Here is a 21,835-nt window from a genome sequence, read left to right on the forward strand (position 1 = left end):
AATGATCCTAGTTTCCCCATTTGTTGTGAGAAAGAAGCAGGGTAAAAAGATAAGTGTCTGGTACTAGCAAGGGAGAAGTGTTTTCTAACATTAAAATGTTGAGTGGAGGTCAGGAGGGGGTGTGATAATCTTTACAGGAAGAAATTGGAGTAGGAATTATTTTGAAAAATTTAGCCTTTTTAAAATTCCTCTACTGTGCAAAGCAACATTCACTTTCTTAATGGTTCTAAATTATTTTAGAAATTATGGCAAATGCATTCTAAAATGTGTTTACAAGAACTCAGCATATATATTCAAATAGGTGTCTTCTCCTACTGCTATATTTACAGAACTCTGTCCACGCTAATACTGGTTACACCTGTGTGATAATATTGTCCTGCATACAACAACATTTTGGGTTACTGGCTTTGATTGTGATTTTCTGGCACAGACACATGTACTATAGATAAAGTTAGAGTCAAGAAGCATGATACTCTGTGTAGTTACAGGTTAGAAATGCTTGTTCTTCGTTTTTTAGTACCTACAAGCAACAACCCACACAGAAATATGGGGCTAGTTTTGGTTAACGGTGCCCATCTGAAATGTGGGTATACAGTTTCTTTTCACAGCTCAGTCTGGATGAGGATAACTATACTGCAGACTGGGCAGCACTTTAATTAATTTGTACTAACCTGGTCACATGATTGGGTCTGCAGGCAATTGGAATTATATTTACCTTAAGTATTACAGTATGAAAAAAGCAAATAGGTTACTACCCACTGAGAATTTTGAGATTATTGCTCATATTCTGTGCTGTGCACTTTAAAAATATCAGGGAGAAAGTGACACTGTGGATCACTGTTCTCATTTGTTTCTGCCTTAGACTTCATCTGCCTTTCTTTTTTAATTAGAAAAAAGCACCATACATATATTAGCGATGTATATGTTATTGTGGAAAAGACCACCACCCAGTTAATTTGAATCAGACAGCCTGAGGCAACCCTTATTGATAAAACAAGATTACAAGTATGCATACAGGGAATGACAATGTAACCTCATGCAAGAGGTAGGAGGCTCTGCCCTTCACAATTTTCACCAAGCTTATAAAGGTTAAAACCGCAAAACGTCATATTGATTTCACAAGTTATTTGGCTTTTTTTGGTAATTAATATTGCAAATCAGCAGGTTATTTACTGTAAGTTTAGCTTGGGGTATTTCCAGTTATTGTTAATTATGCTGGCTGTTCTATGACCCCTTGGTTGCAATTACATATTGCAAAAGCATTACCATATAGAATATTGCAAATTAGCAAGCTATTTTAACAGATATCCTGTGTTTTGGGCAGTGTTGAGCTGGTTATCTTGTGACCTCTCCTTGTGATCTACCTTATGCAAGCAAAGCTACTATGTTTGCCTATAGCTGAATTGGCCTCCAAGGGACACCTTGTCCCCTCCTAGTTCCTCTTTTGTTAGTGTTCCATACCCGGCTTTCCTCATATCTAGTTTCTCCACATCCAGTGCCACAGTAATACAAGTTTCTTTGAGAACTAAAACCATGGCTTTTATTTTGCATTAATTTAGCTTGCATGGGCCTGTAAACTAATAAAGCTAAAAGCATGTAATTGTTGCAATATTATATGTTAAAATCACAGATGCTTATATCAATGGCAGGGCTCTGCAGCAGGGACTGACTGACAGTTTACTATTTCAATCAAGGCCCTGGTACAGTATCCGACCAGTGACAGCAACCTCCAAAAGGCTTTGGTGGCAAGACAAGATCCCATGTAAACAGTTGCAAAGCTCTATCCAATGAGACGGGGGGTGGGGGTGAGGGTTATGTTCCCTTACAGTGTTGAAAGAGTTCGTACCACTGGCTGAACTGCCCCTTCTCCTCAGCCCATTCCCCTAAACAAGATTTAAATGCCTTCATCTGTGGTAACTGAACCAAAAAAATGTTGGCGAAAATATGGCCCTGGTGTAAGCACATTGAAGTCACTGGAGTTTACATTAAGAATGAACTGGTCCAATAGATCCTTTAGTAAGCCACCCTACTCAGGCTTGCATTATTTTACCTTTAAACAAACTTGCCTTAGTGATATCAAAGCCAGAACTTTGGAGTGGTTGCAACACTTACTAATACTAAATAAGCTCATACAAAAGCAGCAACTTGGGAAGCAAACTTACTGCCAACAGTGGACAATCTTTTCTCTCTCTCACACCCTACAAGTCTTAAAGATAATGAGTTATGATAGTATGTTCTCTGCTGTTGCTGCCACTCTGAACAAAATTGTCTTTGGCAGGACCCATGTTTGCTACATTTGGGAGAGGGCAGAGAAACAACCATTTTGAAAATATGATCACTATTTATCCTGGGCTCTTATACAATAGAAAGCTCGAGGGTTGAATGGGTGTGTTAGGCAGAATCTGTAATGTACAAAAATTCTGCAATTGATAATCATTATTTGGCTTTCTACTGTTGTATCTTCCATTATATCTAATGCAAAAAGAATTGCAGTGGAGTATTAGATTTACTTAAATTAGTCAAGAGTTCTTGTATCTCCTTTCTGGGTAAGAGAACTCTGATGGACTAATACTGTGCTTCTTACTCAGGCAAAACTCCCTCTCACTTTAATGAGATTTTTGCTTGAGCAAGGAGTGCAGTATCAGGCTTAGAGTTTGTGTCAAAACAAAACAAAAAAACATCTGGACTTCATGTTGAAGTAAAATGTTTGCCATGTGGTGCCAGCAGTATGTCAAGTGTACCACAACTTACAGGCAAGCACTGTAGGTGCTTCAGCAGCAAGGCCTAGTAGGTGTTAGCTATAGTAGGTCCCAGTAACCACTCAGACATATGACTAAGTGAAAGGGTATTTTACTAGGGCTGGCAGGAAAGGGAAAGTTTGCAAATACCCTAGATATGGAAACTTAAATAGCTAGAGTTCAAGTGAGCAATAGCAGTGAATGTTTGGGTCTCTGGGCAGTCTAATCTAGAGTCAAGGCTCTTCAGGACTAATGCCTGGGGTGCCCTCTCTAGCCTAGTCTCTATTCAAGCAACTAGGGGATTGCAGGTTTCCAATTCCACCTGAGTTAGTATCTATCACTGGGGGACTCTCTGTACTGACGTATTGCCCAGCCACTACTGCTCTCCCATAAGTCCCACACAGACCTGCACCCAGCTGTCATGTCCAGCTAGGGTGACCGGGTGTCCAGTTTTCGACCAGAACACCCGGTCGAAAAGGGACTCTGGTCAGCACTGCCAACTGGGCCATTAAAAGTCCAGTTGGCAGTGCTCCAGAGCTCACTCCGGCTAGACCCTATTTGTCCTGGCACCGCAAACCACGCTGCACCGCAGAAGCAGCCATCAGGTCTGGCTCCTAGGCAGGGGGGCCACGAAGCTGCTCCCACCCCAAGCACAGGCTCTGCACTCCCATTAGCTAGGAACTTCAGCCAATGGGAGCTGCAGGGACAGTGTCTGCGGGCAGGAGCAGCGCGCGCAGAGCCGCCTGCTGCATCTCCACCTTGGAGCCGGACCTAGGAGCCTGCCTTAGCCCCCCCGCTGTGCCGCTGACCTGGAGCCGCTGGAGGTATGCCCACGCCCCAACCCCGCACCGCAACCTCCTGCCCCAGCCCCCTCCAAGCCCAGAGCCCCCTCCTGCACCTCAAACCCCTTATCCTGGCCTCACCCCAGAGCATGCACCCCCAGATAGAAACCTCATGTCCCCTGCTCCCCAAATTCCTGCCCCAGCCCTGAGCCTCTTCTCACACCCTGAACCTCTCATTTCTGGCCCCACCCAGAACCCACACCCCCAGTTAGAACCCTCACACCCTCTCGTACCACAATCCCCTGTCCCAGCCCAGTGAAAGTGAGTGAGGGTGGGAGAGAGCGAGCCACTGAGAGAGAGGGGAACGTAGTGAGTGGGAGCAGAGCCTCAGGGCAGGGGAGGGGCCTTTTGGAAGGGGTTGGGGCTAGGGTGTTTAGTTTTGTGGGAGTAGAAAGTTGGCAACCCTATGTCTAGCAGTCACAGTCTGATTCTTGCTAAAGGCTTGACAGGACACACACATTTAACAAGGAAGTGCACTATAAAAATATGTAAAGGACTTTTGTCATCTACCATTGAATGGAAGTGGCTCTTTTGAGTGAAAGAAGATGTGAAGAATGACCTTTGCATTTGAAGATGGATAGGTCAGAATCTAATTGCTCTGGTTGAAATCTGTCAAATACAGACAGGTTAAAATGCCTGTAGTTTTGGGACTTGTAGCTATTGTCCTTACTTTCCTTTAACTATTCTTTAGCTATTGTCCACCTTTGAAGATGCAGTACAATTAACAGAAATATTTCACTATGTTTCCTCTGACAGAAATGAATAAACAAGGCTTTGTCAAACTTTTGAACACCAAAGCAGAAATTGATCCAATCTGCAGCAAAAAAAAAAAAAATTGCAACTCCACAGAGATCCTTATAGCAGCAGCAGAAAAAACTTCATTATTATATTTGTCCTGCTCCCTCTGGAATGTTTTTCCTGATTATTAGAAGAAGAAGAGTAATATTTAGCCTTTTTATCTTTGAAGAGCTTTACAAACTTTAACCAATCGCTGCTAGAGATTCTTGTGATTTGCATTCCTATAGGCTTTATTAATTATTGTAGGATCTGATTTCTTGGCCCCATTCCCCACAAATTCTGTTGGGTGAAAATGCACTGAGAAGAGTGATGGAATGCTATTTCAGCATAAAAAATGGCAGCTGCAGGTGGAAGATAAACACTACTGAAATATTAGGATTTATTTAGGATTTTTCATAGAATGTAAGAGTAAAAGGGTCCATTGTAATCACTTAATCTGACCTTCTGTATAACACAGGCCATAAAGCTTTTCTGAAATAATTTCTGTTTAACCCTAGAGCATATATTGTAGATAAAAAAATCTATATTAAAAATTGGCAATGATGGAGAGAATCTACCATAACCTTTGGTAAATTGTTTACTCAATCTGAAGCTATAGCCCCTTTTTGTACATAGACAAATACATTAATAATTATGCCGGTAATTAAAAGAATACAAAACAACAATTAGCAATCAAAAACATCAAGCAGATACTACCCAGGTACACAACCAGAATTTTCCTAAGGAGGGTACCCAGAACTCACTCTCCCCCTGTTAAAGCCCCACCCACTCCCCATCCCATGTCCCTTAGCACCAGGGTCCCATGCTCTCCCCGCTGGACCCAGCTCTATGCACACTTCCCTCCTGCTGCCCCAGACACAGCCTTGTGTTTTTCTCCCCCATATCACCCTGCACTCAGCTCCAAGCTCTCCTCACCGCATGCAGCCCTACAATCTCCCCATACCATGCTGAGCCCTGAGCTTTTACCCAGAAAGGCAGTCGGTCTGAAAAGCACCATTCCCATCAGGATCCAGGCAGTTCTGGGAGCCCCAGACCCCATGCTCCTTTTGCCTCTCTACTTCTCAAGGAAGCACCAAAAGCCCATATCCAGTTCTCCCACCTTTCTGGCCACTGGGGATACCAAATACCCTCTCCTGTGCCTCTCTCTGTAGGGGTTAGGGATGCCCGGTGCCCATCGGAACCAGAAGAACTGCAGAGGTGTGCGGAAAGTGCAAGCAGGCACATGAGGTCCAACACCACTCAAATTAGGCCCAGCCATCGCTCTCTCCTGACAAAGGGATGGCCAGGCCAAATTTCTTATTCCAGCCAAGAGGGTGTCCTGGGTCTCCTCCTTCCCTCTCCTCTTCATTGCACCACTGACGCTACCTCAAGGATTTATTTCAGTATACCCCAGGATTCCTGGTTAGTCATGTGGTAGATCCAATCCAAGTTATCTCATGAAAAATCTAGAATAATCTGTCCATGCTTCTCATGTTGTTACATCATCTTTCACCCCTCCCACTAAGAAGACATTGACAAATACAGAACAAAATTACTTGGCATCTTATGAAAATGCACAGTTTGCTGAAAAGCCAAATGGAGAGAGTGACTGCTAGTAATATCAGTCACCCCATCTGTGTGGGAGTCTCAGATAATACTTGCCCCTCCCAGATGTTGCACATCCTTTCAAATTCTAACACGTGATTATATACTTAAATCTGTGACAGCCAGTGAAACTGTGAGTAGGGCTAGCTGCTTAAAGTAATAATAGACCCTCAGACTAGTGTTGTTGAACCAAGTTTCATATTTCAGCAATATTACCAGTAGGTATTTGCTGGATAGAGGCCTGACTGATGATACTGAAATGCAGACTGACCAGACAATTGTCGTTCTGTAAACGTTATGTTGTGCGTTGTTTGGAGTTCTTTTTCTTAGGCCAATTTTGAGATGTAGGCCAGATCTCCTCTTAATACATATATTTTATCTTTTGGGTAAGACTGACTGAGATTCTTTTTGTGGTTTTGTAACCTGTGAGAGAGACATACTTGTATTTTATGTATGTTTTGGTTTTGGTTCTCAATGGAGATGCAGTACATGAATGTCTGAAGAACTGATCGCAGGTGATATATCAATGTGGAAGCTGAGATGTGTCATGAGTTGCATGAATATTTCCTGGAAGATATTAGGATACAATCATCCAGGTGGGATTTATGGTCCCAGGATCTCCTCCAGAGGATATAGGTGGTTATGGAATTTTTCCAGCAAGCTTGCCTCTTTATCTTGTCAGTATTATTTCTTTAAGAAGAGGTAGTCATGTTTAAATCAGTAAACAACAACAGAATGTAGAATAAATAGGCTTTCTGCAGCCTACTGTAAATAGTTATCAGTTCCTAGGCTGGTCTCTGTTAGCCAATCCCTTTGGCCAGTCCCAGATGTTGTTCTTCCTGGGCAAGAAGACAAATTCCTCAACAGGTTTACAAAGCCAGTTAATTATCCTGGTCAATTTTTTCTTCCTTAATCTGTGGTAAAATATTTATTTCTATCTAATTTATCCTCTTAGGAAGATCAAGCCTTTTATAAGAGTGTAAGAGGATCCAGCTGCAGTCTTTCTGGCTTCCTGGCTTTTTGTGGCTTTCTAGCGTCCACACTAATCCCTTCTTACTTCTTGGGTGCCTGTGAGGTGTATAAATTGCATCACCATTGTCCCTGTTCTGTTGGTCCAATCATGGACCAATTGTGCATTAGATTGGTCAACATGTAGCCCTTGCAACCCTGAAGCCAGGAAGTGAGGTGATCAGTTGGGGGTTGGACAATTATCACTCCCTCTCTGCTGTCTGAAAATTACATGCCCACCCACTCATATATAGAGCAGTTGGAGAACAGCTGATTTTGATACAAGTTATATAGCTGTGGTTGTAGTGATACTGTTTATGCGTTGCACTAAATTCTTCACTTCTCTGTTTGAAGGGCAATATGGGGTACATGTTGTTATTTATTTTCTGAGCTTCTGCAATGCCTGTTTCCAGCTCGGTATTTGCATAAGTAGTTCTTCCTGGGGAGAGGTGAATTTTATTTCTCAAATCTGTAACTAGGAGACTGTGTGCGTGAAACACACCTGGTGAAGATGGGAGGGATGGGGTGAGTTTGCCTAGTGATAGTTCTGCTCTCTGCCAATGGAGAATCTTTTTGTGGTTTCTGATTGCAGTTAATTAACATAGGCTCGGTGGACCCTGTGATCTTTCAAATCCAAGGATTGATCCTTCAGTTTGTCATGGCTGAAAAGGGAAGTATGCATTTTGGTGATTGGCTCTGGCCGCATTTTAAGAATACTTTTGTAATACCCTGGTATTTAGTTTATGCATTCAATAAAAGTCATAGCTTATCTGCCATTCTCGATTGACATTTATGAGCATCCTTGTTTTGGGATATTCCCAGTAATGGAATGTTACTCTAGTCAAAGCTTTCAGTTAGGAAAGATGTTTGGAATTCTGCCCTACCAAGTAGTATGTCCAAAGGGCTGGACTTGGAAATGCAGCTCAACTATGCACAGCACAGGTCATAGTGGGGAGTCTTTAAATGACTTCCACTCCCTTTATTTCTGCCACTTGCTCTCTGCAAGGCTGGTTCTTCTGCGCTGGGCTAATGCAGCTTCTAGGTTCTAATTTACACCAAGCTAAAAGAGCCACAAAGACTCAATAACACAGCTGAGGATGACCCCAGCAATGCCCCTTTTCATCTGGTGACCTTCACTTTCCTCCTCTATTCCAACAGCCTAGGGATATGAATTTTGTGTTGGCTGTACCTTATTAGAGGATCACTGGAGTGATTCTTCCCAGCTTTAGCGCCTGATTATGATGTCAGTGTAGTGCAAAATGGCCACAATGTACCAGAGATTGTGGCCCATATTGTGTTCTGCAGGATCAGCCATGATTGCCTTACAGTGTTCATAAGAATTAGACAGAAGTCCAGATCCTCAACTTGTGTAAATCAGCATAACTTCAGTGAAGTCCTCAGTGCTGCTTCTTTTTGTCATCAGATAGTTTTTTTCTCTTTTTATGTTTTTGTGGGTTTTTTTGTTCTGCAGAGATGCACTGAGATGAAAAGAGAAATCACTCAATTCAATCCATTTGCAGTTCCTTTAATTGAGCTTCTTTAATGCTGTTCTAACAGATAGTTTATAATTTTCCAAGTTTCTGGTCTTGATAGCACGTCACACACTGAAGACCTGATTCTGTTCTCAGTTACACAGGTGTAAATGGATTGGATTTCAGTAAATTTGGTTTGGATTTGCAACAGTCTAACATTGATGAGAGTCTCTTTTCCTTTCTACTTTCTATTAACTTGTGTAACTCCAACTGTTGGTTTTTTTTCTCTTGAGTACATGCACAGCCACACTAAAAAAAATAGTATTTAATGATGCAAAAAAAAATATAATGGAACATTTTAACTGTGCATAATACCTGCATATATCAGATACAACTTGAATATCATTTAGCCTCTGACTAACATGGTGTTGCCTGAAAAATAAATAATCTAAGACTTTGTTTCCCTCTCACCATTCTGGAGTTCACTGGGCCTTTTCATAGAATTGCATTGTCTTTACTTAAATTTTGTTAGACACCATGGAAATTAAAAACGAAAACAAAAAAGCTACTACTAATCACTGGCAGCTATGAGAACAGTTGCTTTGTTTTATTGATTAGTGGTTTCTGTGGGGAGGTGAGCCAATCAGTGCAATTAAAAATACTGAATGCCAGTTAACCTCCTGCACTGTCTAGCTTTGAATCTGACACTATTTTTGAGGAAGAGATTTCATATTTTTTTTAATTTAAAAAAAATGTATTCCAGGAAAGTAGACACCACATGCCATCTGCACATGAAATCAGCCTGTCATTAATTTACAAATTAAAAATAATAATATAGAAATTAGCACCCCATAGCAAAGTGTTGATAAAAGGTCTTATGTGGGGAGAGAGTTTCACAAGAATTTTTAGGGTGGGTCTCTTTGACAAAAATAGCACTTGCATTACACTTCAAAGGGCAACCTAATTTTTTACATAAAATGCAGAAGGAGTTCTACTCACATATTCAGAGTGTAATTTCAAATATTTTATTTCATTCTTGGAACACATCTCAGCTCCGAGTAATACATAAGATATTTGTAATTGTATGTTGAATGTAAGTGTTTGTTTATTCCTCACTATATCATGAATATGTTCCTTAGACTGCCTGCCTTATAAATGTCCTAATTTAAATGGTTCCAGCTATGCTATGAAGTTAGAATATCAGTGATATGGAGGGGGAGTAACTTTTGTTGACACCTTGGCAGTGCTATTGCTTTCCGTCTGTTGGTAACTTTCAATCAGCTAAAAGTGACATTTAACCTCAAGGAACCTGAACTAAACCTTCTTTACTGAACCCCAGACTTTGTGAAAATTTAAATCAAGATCAGGACCTGGATCCAGATTTCCAGTTCCTTCCTATTTCTAACAAGCCAGAATGAAACTCTTGACCTAGACTCCCCTGAACTATGAGGAAAATTCAGGTTTGTTCGATATCTGACCTCTGCAGCATGAGCCTATCTCTTTTTTCCCCAAAAGGGTTAGAAATTTACTTTTAAAACAATAAGATACTGAGTGTAGTGTGGTGGTGGTAGTGGGGGGTGGGGAGCAAAACAAAACAAAATACAGAAAGATCTTGAAAATGATAGAATATGTATCTCTGTTAGATTTTCAGTTTGCTTCTGAGCATAACTAAACTTTCTTTTAAAGAGTGGATATCCAAATTATGTTTTGTATGCAGTCTAAATATGTGTATATTCTTCTTGTCAGAAAGAAAATCTATAAAGCATTGTCCAAAATATGTGTGCACTTGTTACTTGGCCTTTCTCAGTGACAGCATTGCTGTCAGTCCCGGTTATGGAACTTGATTTAGTTTTTATTTCAATGTGGACAGGATCAGTAAGTAGATCATGTTTTAATACTGGAAGTCTGGAAGGTGAAAACATTTTTTTTATTGTTTGTGTTGCAGTAAGGTGCTAAATGGTTTCCAGAAATATAGTAAAGCACAGTCCCTGCCGCAAAGAACAGGGATTTTCAAAGTTGCCGTAGAGATTTAAATGCCCAAGTGCCAATAAAATTACTGGAACTTGGGAATCTGTATCTCCTGGGCAGTCACATAGTCGAAGATGACAAATGCAATATGAAGAATAGAGGAGAGAAATATAACAAAGCTTTATGTGCAAGACATATAGATAGATATCTATATGACTGTGTTTTAATCCTTTCCCACACTGTTTGTATATTTTTGTATAATATATTCTAAATGTCAACTATACACAACTCTCCCATTACCTTGTTGTTACTAGCTGAAAGTTCCTTGTTGGCATCATGGTAGAAGTGGATCTTGATGTGGGATTTGAATGAAAAGGTGGTCAAAGTCTTATGGGCAAGTTCAAGGAGGATGTGCAATACATAAGGCAGGGCCGGTGCAACCATTTAGGTGACTTAGGTGGTTGCCTAGGGCACTGGGATTTGGGGGGGCACCATTTTCTTCAGCAGTGACCGCGGCGGCTGGACCTTTGGCCGCCCCGGTCGCCGCCAGCATTTAGGCAGAGGGAACTGGGCCAGGGGAGTGCGGGGAGGGCCACCTGCAGCAAGTAAGGGGTGGGGTGGCATGCAGGGGAACTCCCCGCCCCAGATCACCCCTCCCCTGCCTCCTCCCCGAGCACACCGTGGCTGCTTCACTTCTCACACCTCCCAGGCTTGCGGCACCTAAGCTGATTTAGCGCCGCAAGTCTGGGAGGTGGGACAAGTGAAGCAGCCATGGCGTGCTCGGGGAGGAGGCGGAGCAGGGGTGAGCTGTTTCACTTCTCCCTCCTCCCAGGCTTGCAGCGCCAATCAGCTTAGGCACCGCAAGCCTGGGAGGCGGGAGAAGTGAAGCAGCCACAGCGTGCTCGGGGTGCTCATGCTCGTGCACGGAGCAGGGGTGAGCTGGGGCCAGGAGGTGCCTCAGGATGGAGGGGGTGGGTGGGGAGGTTCCATGGGGGAGGCCTGCCTCAGGGCAGAGGTGCGGGAGGGGGGGCAAGGTGGAAGTTTCGCCTAGGGCCTAGGTCGCGAAACATCCTTGCACCGGTCCTGCATGAAGGGAAGGTGTGGAAATTGCACAACAAAGATGGCTATTGGAGAAGCAGACCTATGATAAAATACTGAAAGGCCCTTGTGGGTGAGCATTTGTGTATGTAATTACCTTCTTCCACAATTATTATTATCCTTATTATTTATTTGTATTGCAATAACACCTGTGGGCCCGACTCAGGATCAATGTTGATTTATGCTAGGCACTGTACAAACACATAACAAAAAGACAGTCCCTGCTTCAAAGGTTTTACGTGATGAGCAAGCAGCATGGAGAGCACCAAGCATGGAGTATCAATGAGACAATGATTGTTATCTATTCAAATTTATGGGACTTTGGCAAAAATTAGAATCCAAAATTGATCAAGCCCAAGTGTAGAATGTTGTCATGGAAGATTAAAGAAAGCTTTGCTTTATGTGGTCAGTTGTACTAACTCTATTGTGATGCTAATGTTTGTAGCTGCTGTGATATAAGGCTTTAGTGCACTGAAACTATTTTGGCCTACTCCAGCAATGGCTTTGTTAGGAAACTCCAAACCATCTAATATCAATCCTTCTCCAACAGGGAGTAAAAACTAACAATTTCTTTTTAAAACTCTATTCAGTACAACTCTAGTTGGGCATCTACTAACTTGTGACTTCAGACCGCTGCCTCCATTGCGTTTTACCTTGAGTAAGCTGATTGCAAGTATGCATTTGAATGATTTTCAATCTCAACGAAATACTAAGAATTTGCATTTTCGGACAGCCTTGGCTGTCTGTACAGTTACTGGGCGGAAAACAATTTCTGCTTTACTAGATCCACCAGAGGGCAGTCTGAAAAGAATGGAAATTTTGGAGATCCCTATAGTGAAATCCTTTTGTGCTTTAGTATTACAGTAAAATGAAGATTAACAGTATTAGACATAATAATAATAGTGTTTTAATTAGTCAGACATAAAAACAGCTTCATTATAATTTAGCAATTTTTTTTCTGTTTTTAATCAAGCAGTGAGTGGGTTGATTTTGAGAATGTTTTAAAATGATTTATTTCCTTCCTGAAAACATCTCTAAATGATTCTGGAATAATACATTATCTGCTGTAGTAGATTGCTGGGCCTAATCGTGAAGTTATCATTCAGTCTTTACTGAGGTGAAACTCCTAATGATGTCAATGGGGCATTGCCTGAATAAAGATGGGCTGCAGAATTTGACCTGTTGTTTTTATCAGTACTCATCGTGTGATCATTCTTATTTTGCTAAATTCTTGCATAAATTCTTTCCTTTGTACCAGAAAACATCGCTGGCTTCGCTGGGCTTGCATTAATTCAGCTAAGGGCAGAGTTTGTCTCTTTTGTTATTAACCTGGGGTTAACTTAATATTCAAAGCAGAGGAGTAATATCACTGGCTTGAGCCAGAGGTAGCCAAGGCATAAAGTGCACCTGGAGAAAGGGGTTGAAGATGCAGAAAATTCTACAACTCCACCAGGGTTGCCGAGGAGCCACATTTTAGTGTTGCCTGGGGAAAAGGTTTCTGTGATTGGCTCCCCCTCCCCACTTCCCTGCCTCTTAAGGCAGAGAAGCCATTGGGAGCTGCTGAGTTCTGCCCCCATTCCCCCGCCCTCCTAGGAGCTGAAGCCCTTCTCACATGAGGGGAGGAGAGATAAGGGAGCAGGAGACCAGCAGCTTAAGGCAACTTTTCCTCCTTCTCCCCTCCTGTGAGCATTGGCTCCTCTGCTTCTTTCCCGCTTTGCAATGCCCATCTTGGAAAGGGGGATGAAAAACAACTGGAGCGGAAGAAAGACCAAAGGTGAGGCTGGGACAAAGGGGGATGCTGGAGGGGGCAGAAGTCATGGAGGGGCAAAATTGATTACAGGATAGGCAGATGTGGTGATACTTTCATTTCTGTCAAAAATACATCCTCCACTTTTAGTATTGGATGCTGTGTGAACAAGCTTCCCCACACAGCCCTCCAGTGCACCTCAAATCTAAACAACCACATGTTCTGCCCTGGCAGGTTTTGGGTCCATGCTAAGGAGAAGTGATACCAATCTTCCTGATAGTTTAATGGTATTAACAAATAGGGAACTAGACTGAAACAGCCCAAAGGTTTTCCTTAACATGAACCACCATTTCAAACCCAGCTGAAGAAACCATCAGGTATCAAGCTTGCATGGCCAAAGCATAGACAGGATGATTTACTTTTTTCCATCTCTAGATTCTATGATGTATCATAGGAGTTAGTCCAATCATTTGAGGTGTTGGAAATTTTATCATTGGCTCCAGTTGGAGCAGTATCTGAACATTGTAAGCAGACCAGGGTTGTACACAACACTTCTCTCTCTTATTCAGCGGAACTATTTTTATCTTCATTTTGACCATAAACAAAATAAAGAACAAAATGGACAACACATCCCCAATTACACAGCCATATTAAAGAGAAGAAACAGGGTTGAGCTATGGGAGTTTGAGCCTAGAAATAAATAATTCAAGGTTCTATTCCCACCTCTGCCACTGTTTTGCTATGCAACATTGGAACTGTCTCTTATTTTATCTGTCTTGTGTTACTGTCATTTGTAAAATAAAGTTAATTATAGTAATGCTATATGGATGTTTGAGGCTTGATGAGTTATCCATAGTGCTTTGAGATCCCTGATAGAAAGGGCTACATAAGTACAAAGCAGTCATAATTATTCTATGTGCCTTTGCAGAGAAAAAAGATTTGTGGTTGGTTGGTTGTTTTTTCCTTTAAGAACAGAACTAGGTGAAGGGGTAAAATGATCAAATGTTTCGAGTGTTGTTCTCTGGGTATCTTTCAAGGCTTCATCATATTACTGTATATCTCTGATATATGGCATACCCATAATACTATTTAGAGAGGAACAGATATGAGCTTGTACTATAAGCAAGGAAATCTGACAAGAATTCAATCCATGATATGCACCACCCTCCCATCTCCAAGGGATTATATATACAATGTTCTTTGATCGATAGGACAACATGACTAGAACTGTGTAATTTTCACAGCTAGTGTGGGTTTAATGAAAAAGTTTAAAATTGGCCATTTGGTATGTAAAATATATTAAAAAGTGGAAAACATAGAAATGAAACTTTCTACCAGTGTTTCATTTCTTTACATGGGTAGGGAGGGGAGGAGGGGAACAAAAAGGTGAGGATGGCAACTTGATTGAACTAATCTGGACTGTTCTTGGGCTTTCTGAGGCTATCAAGTAGTACTGGGAAAAGGAGAAGGAAACCACAGGGGGACAAATCCTTAGCTAATGTAAATAAGCATAGTTCCTTTGAAGTAAACAGAACAATAATGATTTACATCAGCTGAAGATCTGAGCCTTTATTTCTTTAAGAATGTATTGAATAATTTCTAATGCCTTCATAAAGTATTGTTTGGTTGATCCTGGCTGTTAAAATGTGTGTCTTTCGGAAATATGAAGTAGCCCTGTAATATTTGCCTTTTCCCCCCATGAAATAAAATACAAGTACAATTATGAGCAGTTGTTTCCTCCACATCCTATTGTAATACCCAAAGGAATAATTTTCCCTGTAAAAATATATTTTTGCTATATCACAGGCTGTCAAGTAGGCTCCACTTTGATGAAAAAAGGAACTACTTTCAGAATGCAACCACTGCAACCTCAAAGGCTTTGTGTGGATTCTTGCAGGGGGGAGTGGCCCTTTTAGTGTCCTTGCCCTTGCCCTTGGGGGTTTGGAGAAGAGAGATGGTCAGGAACAGGGGAGGCGTTACCTGAGTAGATGGGTGGGCCAATAAAACTCAGGTAAGCTATTGGCCCCTATGTACCTGGAGAAAGGTATATAAACTTTGCCCCTCCAGCTTGGACCCCCTCTCACACCTGCATTCTCACCTCTTTGATTTGAATAAGATTTGGGGTTTGAGGCTGCAGTTGACATTGCACTAGCCACCTTTTTGGGATTAGGAAGAACTTTATTTGCCTTACTGCCAGATTAGGGTGAGTTTCACAGCTGATCAGGGACTTGGTTGGGTCAGTCAGGTAGTACCGTGCTTCAAGACCTGACAGTTTTGCAGGTGACAGGTGTCTAATACAGGTACTCATTCCATAGGGGGTCAGGTTCCATAAGAAATCAGAGCTGGAAGTGGATTTAGGAGGAAGGCATGCCCTGAAGAAACTAGGGAATAGGGTTAGGGTTCCTATGTTAGGTACAGAGAAGATTAAACCCTCTTTCCCCAGCCCTTTATCCCTCAGAGCAGGAGAGGGTGATTGATCCCAGCAACATGCTGGGGACCAGCTGTCTAAGGATAAAGGCAGCCCTCCACCAAATGGAAACAATTAAGGAAGGAATCATGACCTGCACTGTACAAGTTATTACTGGACAATTCCCAGATGAGTTAGTAGAGTTGCAACTTACTGAAACTACATCCTTGCATTTTATCTTTCTTCCCACATGGCCAGGACATTGTCTTTGGTAACAGGAAAAGTGCAGCTTTGAGTTTTAGTAGTGTGTGTCATCCACTGAAGTTAACAATGCTCTTGCTTTCTCTGATCCACAGGGTTCCTTACACAAACAAATGACTCAGATCGTTCCCTGCTCCAGCTCTCATTCCAAGGATGCATGCAGTTTATTCACGTGGATGATCAACTGGTGGATTTGCATGCAGTAGAGCAAGGCAAACTGGGAAGCTTTGCCAATGTCAGCATTGATATGTGTGCCATTATTGACAGGTAAGTAAGGGAGTAACCATTGACAACAACCAACAGAGTTTAAAACTGCAGATTCTGAAAGCACACAGTGATATGGGGGGGCTCCCTTTTCCTAAAAGCCATGTGGTTCCCAGGGCCTTTGTGTGGCCATTATTGTCTGTTTGGATAGGTTATTATTATTAGAGATGTAGCTGGAGAAGGTAATGTCATATAGTGGATTCTGGTTTATTCGAACACTTAACTGTTTCAGAGAAAAATCTGTGAAAGTTATCTTGGTTTTGAGTCAAACTTTTAAAATCCTATTCTAAGTTCTGTGGGGTATATGAGAAATATAGATGTCCTAAGGAGATTGCACTCAGAATCCTGCTGGCAGCAGAGTTATTTGTGCAGCTGTGAGGAGACTCCATTTTGTAGGACTTCATACTGTAGTGGGGTGGAGTTATTTGTGAAGTTCTTAGAGAAGTCTGAGAAATGAATGTTATCTCTTCTATAACATAGTTTTTGTTCTTCTGGCTTGCCATTGGGTAATTATAATATAAATCCAAATTTCACTAAATTTAAAGAGAAATAAAGATCCCCGTTAGTCCAGCAAAGCCAAAATCTGTTAAGCTTCTGGGCTATTGCACACCTTACCAATTTCTCCAAGCTTTTCCCAAGGGATGGTTTGAGTTGGGGACTGCAGAATTTTTAGCAGGGTTTTGATGTGTTCATTGGTTATAGTAGATTTTAATGTAATGTGGTAAATAATTTGTATAAGTGCTTAGCGTTTTAGATAGGACTATTTTTTAGAAAATGAAAAATAAAGAATGAATACCTGTGGAATTCTACTTTTGAGTGAACAAACTATTGGATACATTGCAGTTCATTGTACTGGAAAAGTGTAAGTGTGAATAGTCCATAAAGATTTACTTCTGTTTCCTAAACAGAATAAAAGAACTGGTTAGTGTCAGGCCACAAGAGCAAAAATACAGATGATTTAGAGGGACTAAATCAGTGTGCTGGCACTTTAGAGAAACAAGCAATTTCATCCCCAAGGTGAATAAATTGAATCTTGAGATCCAGTATGCTGTGGATGAGCAATCTCTTGGAACTTGGCTGTAATATGAGGCTTTCGTAAGAGCACTTAGTTCCTCAGAGGAAGATAATGGTGCACACATCCCCACACATGTGCATGTAATAAATACAAAAGCTTTGCTAGAATAACGCATGTTCTGGCACAAAGTAACAAAGTGAGTTTATAATTAAGGCAAATGCTTACTCTGAACCCAGATCTTTCAAGCCCTTATGTATATTCATTTTTATCGCTATCTGTGTAAAAACATTTCCCTTCTTCCTGTTTCCTAGTAAAATAAGGAAAGAGAGCAAAGTCCAGCATAACCCAGCTATCTTGTCCCCTAATGGAAATGGCTGTGATTTGCTGCATGTATTTAGCTCAGTTGCCAGGGTGGATAAAAATCAATACTCTTTTCTACAAAAAGAAAAAAAAAATTAAAAACAGATTTTTTCATTTAAATTAAAGAAAGGTTTATCTTTTAACATATATTGTCAATTTCAAATCATTTCAAGCCTTAAACATATTATAATCTATTAAAATCATTTAAATAAAATACAAAAATAATTAGTAAATGTTGCCAAATTTTAAAGAGAGCCAAACCACGGCAGTCACTAGTTAAGCATCTAGAACCAAAGTCTGTGGAAGTGCTAAGCCAGTTTTTAACAACAGTAGTCCCCGTTGCAGGTGCAGAGAGAATATCTTCATTTCATTTTCTTCAACTAGTTCAGTTCAATGACTACTTCATTCAAAGATAAGAAACAGATTGGGAGCTGAAGAAGCAAGAAAGCTTGTTTTCCTCCTCCAGTGAATATGAATAAAAACAAGGCGTGAGAGGCTGAGATGTTCTAGATAGAAAATCTTGAAGGATATGATAATCAGAAATAATCAGCTCAATTAATTTACTTCAGATAATGCTTCATTTGTTTAATAAATCAGTGAATTTTAAATGCAGAACATGGATAAACTGTTTTTTTATCTTAAATGAGCTGGATACATAGATAGAATGCTGTTTTATGCATTTTCAATTGAATTTGAATCTCCATCCAGAGTTTAACACACAAATCATAGGTTTAAAAAACTTATATAGTAAATAAGTAAAGTGTATCATTCACCATTTTGTAACGTAAAGTAAAAGTTAAAAATTTGAAGAAATGTAAGCTTATCTATAGAATTGCTTAAATACACTATATCTATAAATATTTATCTTCCAGCTTAGCAAAAAAAACCTCAAGAAATTTAGTGTTCAGCCTATATTTGGTTGCAAACCAACATGATTTGATGGTTTACTAAATAATGAAAACCAACCTTTTTAAAGAAAATTACTAAAAAGTACAGATTGAAAACATTAATAAGATCAATTATTTAAATTAAGGTTTCCTGCTGATTTAAATCATGATTAAAATCAGCAACTTAAATTGCTTTGATTTAAATCAATCCACCCTGATAATTGTTAGTCTGCTGTGAAACTGAGGCTGCTTATATAATTTTGCTTTTACAATTTTGCACAGCTTCCAGGAAACAAATGCTTTGTCCATTTCTTTTCCAGTATTATTCTAACAGAATTTCAAAATGACAGCAGATATTCTGAAAAAGAAAAGGAAATAAGATATATGCTTTTTAGACTTTCAAACAGCCTCATTTTCCTTGTTAGCACATAAGATATATGTATGTTCTAGAGTTGGAAAACCATTTTAATTATATTTTTAATAGATCTGAAATGTATCTGTGCTTTTGAATATAGCCCTTCAGAGTTTGAGTTGATTTGTTTTGGTTTCTGAGTGTGTGATTTTTGGAAATAAATCTAACCCTTGAAGAAAAGGATGTGAAGAGATCTGTAGTTGAGACTTTTGGGGGGTTTTTTGTTTTTGTTTTTTTTGTGTGTGTGTCCTGAGGTGGTTTATAGATGGATGGTTTATAGATGGATGGAGATTTCATTTACCAGTGTAGATAAATAATAACTCCTCTGAAATCAGTAGAATTACACTGGGATAAAATGATTGTGAAATCAGAATCATGTCTTTACATTGTAAACTGGAGGAAAGAAAAATAATTCAGTAATAGAAAAACATTGGGGAAAGGGAGTCAAATGATTTTTTGGAAAATACGATGTAAGGCTTCATGTGTATGGGGATATATTACCTACCATTTGACCATGGTGGTGATAGTGACTGTGACATACTCAGGGAGACTAGAGGGTCTATAAAAATAAAAACTCAATAATGATGGGGGGGTTCAACTATCCCCATATTGACTGGATGCATGTCACCTCAGGATGGGATGCAGAGATAAAGTTTCTTGACACTTTAAATGACTGCTTTTTGGAGCAGCTAGGCCTGGAACCCACAAGAGGACAGGCAATTCTTGATTTAGTCCTAATTGAAGCACAGGATCTGATCCAAGAAGTGATTATAACTTGACCACTTGGTAATACCATAACATAATAAATTTTAACATCCCTGTGGCAGGGAAAACACCACTGCAGCCCAACACTATAGCATTTCATTTCAGAAAGGGGGACTACACAAAAATGAGGAAGTTAGTTAAACAGAAATTAAAAGGTATAGTGCCAAAAGTGAAATCCCTGCAAGCTGCATGGAAACTTTTTAAAGACACCATAATAGAGGCTCAACTTAAATGTATAACCCAAATTAAAAAACATAGTAAGAGAACCAAAAATATGCCACTGTGGCTAACTAACAAAGTAAAAGAAGCGATGAGAGACAAAAAGGCATCCTTTAAAAACTGGAAGTTAAATTCTAGTGAGGAAAATAGAAAGGAGCATAAAATTTGGCAAATGAAGTGTATAAATATAATTAGGAAGGCCAAAAAAGAATTTGAAGAACTAGTCAAAGTCTCAAAAATTAATAGCAACATTTTTTTAAAATACATCAGAAGCAGGAACAACCATTAGGGCCACTGGACAATTGAGACGTAAAGGAGCACTCAAGGACAATAAGGCCATTGTGGAGAAACCAAATGAATTCTATACGGAGATCTTCACGGCTGAGGATGTGAGGGAGATTCCCAAATCTGAGCGATTCTTTTTAGGTGACAAATTTGAGGAACTGTCCCAGATTGAGGTGTCATTAGAGGACGTTTTGGAACAAATTCATAAACTAAACAGTAATAAGTCACCAGGACCAGATGATATTCGCCCACAAGTTCTGAAGGAACTCAACTGTGAAATTGCAAGACTACTGACTGTAGCTTCTAACCCATCATTTAAATCAGCTTCTGTACCAAATGACTGGAGGATAGCTAATGTGATGCCAATTTTTTAAAAGGGCTCCAGAGGTAATTCCGGCAATTACAGGCCAGTAAACCTGGCTTCAGTGCCAGGCAAACTGGTTTAAATTCTAGTAAAGAACAAAATTGTCACACACACAGATTAACATAATTTGTTGGGGAAAAGTCAACATGGTATTTGTAAAGGGAAATCATGCCTCACCAATCTACTATAATTCTTTGAGGGGGATCTACAAGAATGTGGACAAGGGGGATCCAGTGGATATAGTGCACTCAGATTTTCAGAAAGTCTTTGACAAGTTCCCTCATAAAAGCCTCTTAAACAAAGTAAGCTGTCATGGGATAAAAAGGAATGTCCTCTCATGGATTGGTAACTGGTTAAAAGATAGGAAACAAGAGTAGGAATAAATGGTCAGTTTTCAGAATGGAGAGAAGTAAAGATTGGTATCTCCCAGGGGTCAGTACTGGGCCCAGTCCTATTGAACATATTCATAAAGGATCTGGAAAAAGGGGTAAGCAGTGAGGTGGCAAAATTTGCAGATGATACAAAGCTACTCAAGATAATGAAGTCCCAAGCAGACTGCGAACAGCTACAAAAGTATCTCTCAAAACTTAGTGACTGGGCAACAAAATGGCAGATGAAATTTAATGTTGATAAATGCAAAGTAATGCACATTGGAAAACATAATCCCAACTAAACACATAAAATGATGGGGTCTAAATTACCTGTTACCACTCAAGAAAGAGATTTTGGAGTCATTGTGGATAATTCTCTGAAAACATCCACTCAATGTGTAGCAGCAGTCAAAAAAGTGAACAGAATGTTGGGAATCATTAAGAAAGTGATAGATAATAAAACAGAAATTATCATATTGCTTCTATATAAATCCATGGTATGACCACATCTCAAATACTGCATGCAGATGTGGTCGCTCCATCTCAAAAAAGATATATTGTAATTGAAAAATGTTCAGAAAAGGGCAACTAAAATGATTATGGGTAGGGAACAGCTTCCGTACGAGGAGAGATTAATAAGACTGTGACTTTTCAGCTTGGAAAAGAGATGACTAAGTGGGGATATGATAGAGGTCTATAAAATCATGACTGGTGTGGAGAAAGTAAATAAGGAAATGTTATTTACTCCTTCTCATAACACACGAAGGAGGGGTCACCAAATGAAACTAATAGGCAGTAGGTTTAAAACAAACAAAAGGAAGTATTTTTTCCACAAAAATAATGCACAATGCACACTCAATCTGTGGAACTCCTTGCCAGAGGATGTTGTCAAGGCCAAGACTGTAACAGGGTTCAAAACGGAACTAGATACATTCATGGAGGATAGGTCCGTCAATGGCTATTAGCCAGG

At 40.2% G+C, this 21,835-nt stretch overlaps 1 protein-coding gene across 1 annotated transcript in view; it reads left to right on the forward strand.

Annotated features, from left to right (window-relative positions):
* CNTNAP2 (contactin associated protein like 2) overlaps positions 1-21,835 on the forward strand; it is a 1,679,055-nt gene that overhangs the window by 1,072,819 nt on the left and 584,401 nt on the right. The window contains exon 10 of the mRNA XM_030551435.1: positions 16,019-16,190. Within this exon, the coding sequence (XP_030407295.1) occupies positions 16,019-16,190 (172 nt within the window). The remainder of the gene's footprint in view (positions 1-16,018; positions 16,191-21,835) is intronic.

This window comes from Gopherus evgoodei, chromosome 2, assembly GCF_007399415.2.
Source record: "Gopherus evgoodei ecotype Sinaloan lineage chromosome 2, rGopEvg1_v1.p, whole genome shotgun sequence".
NCBI classification, from domain to species: domain Eukaryota; kingdom Metazoa; phylum Chordata; order Testudines; family Testudinidae; genus Gopherus; species Gopherus evgoodei.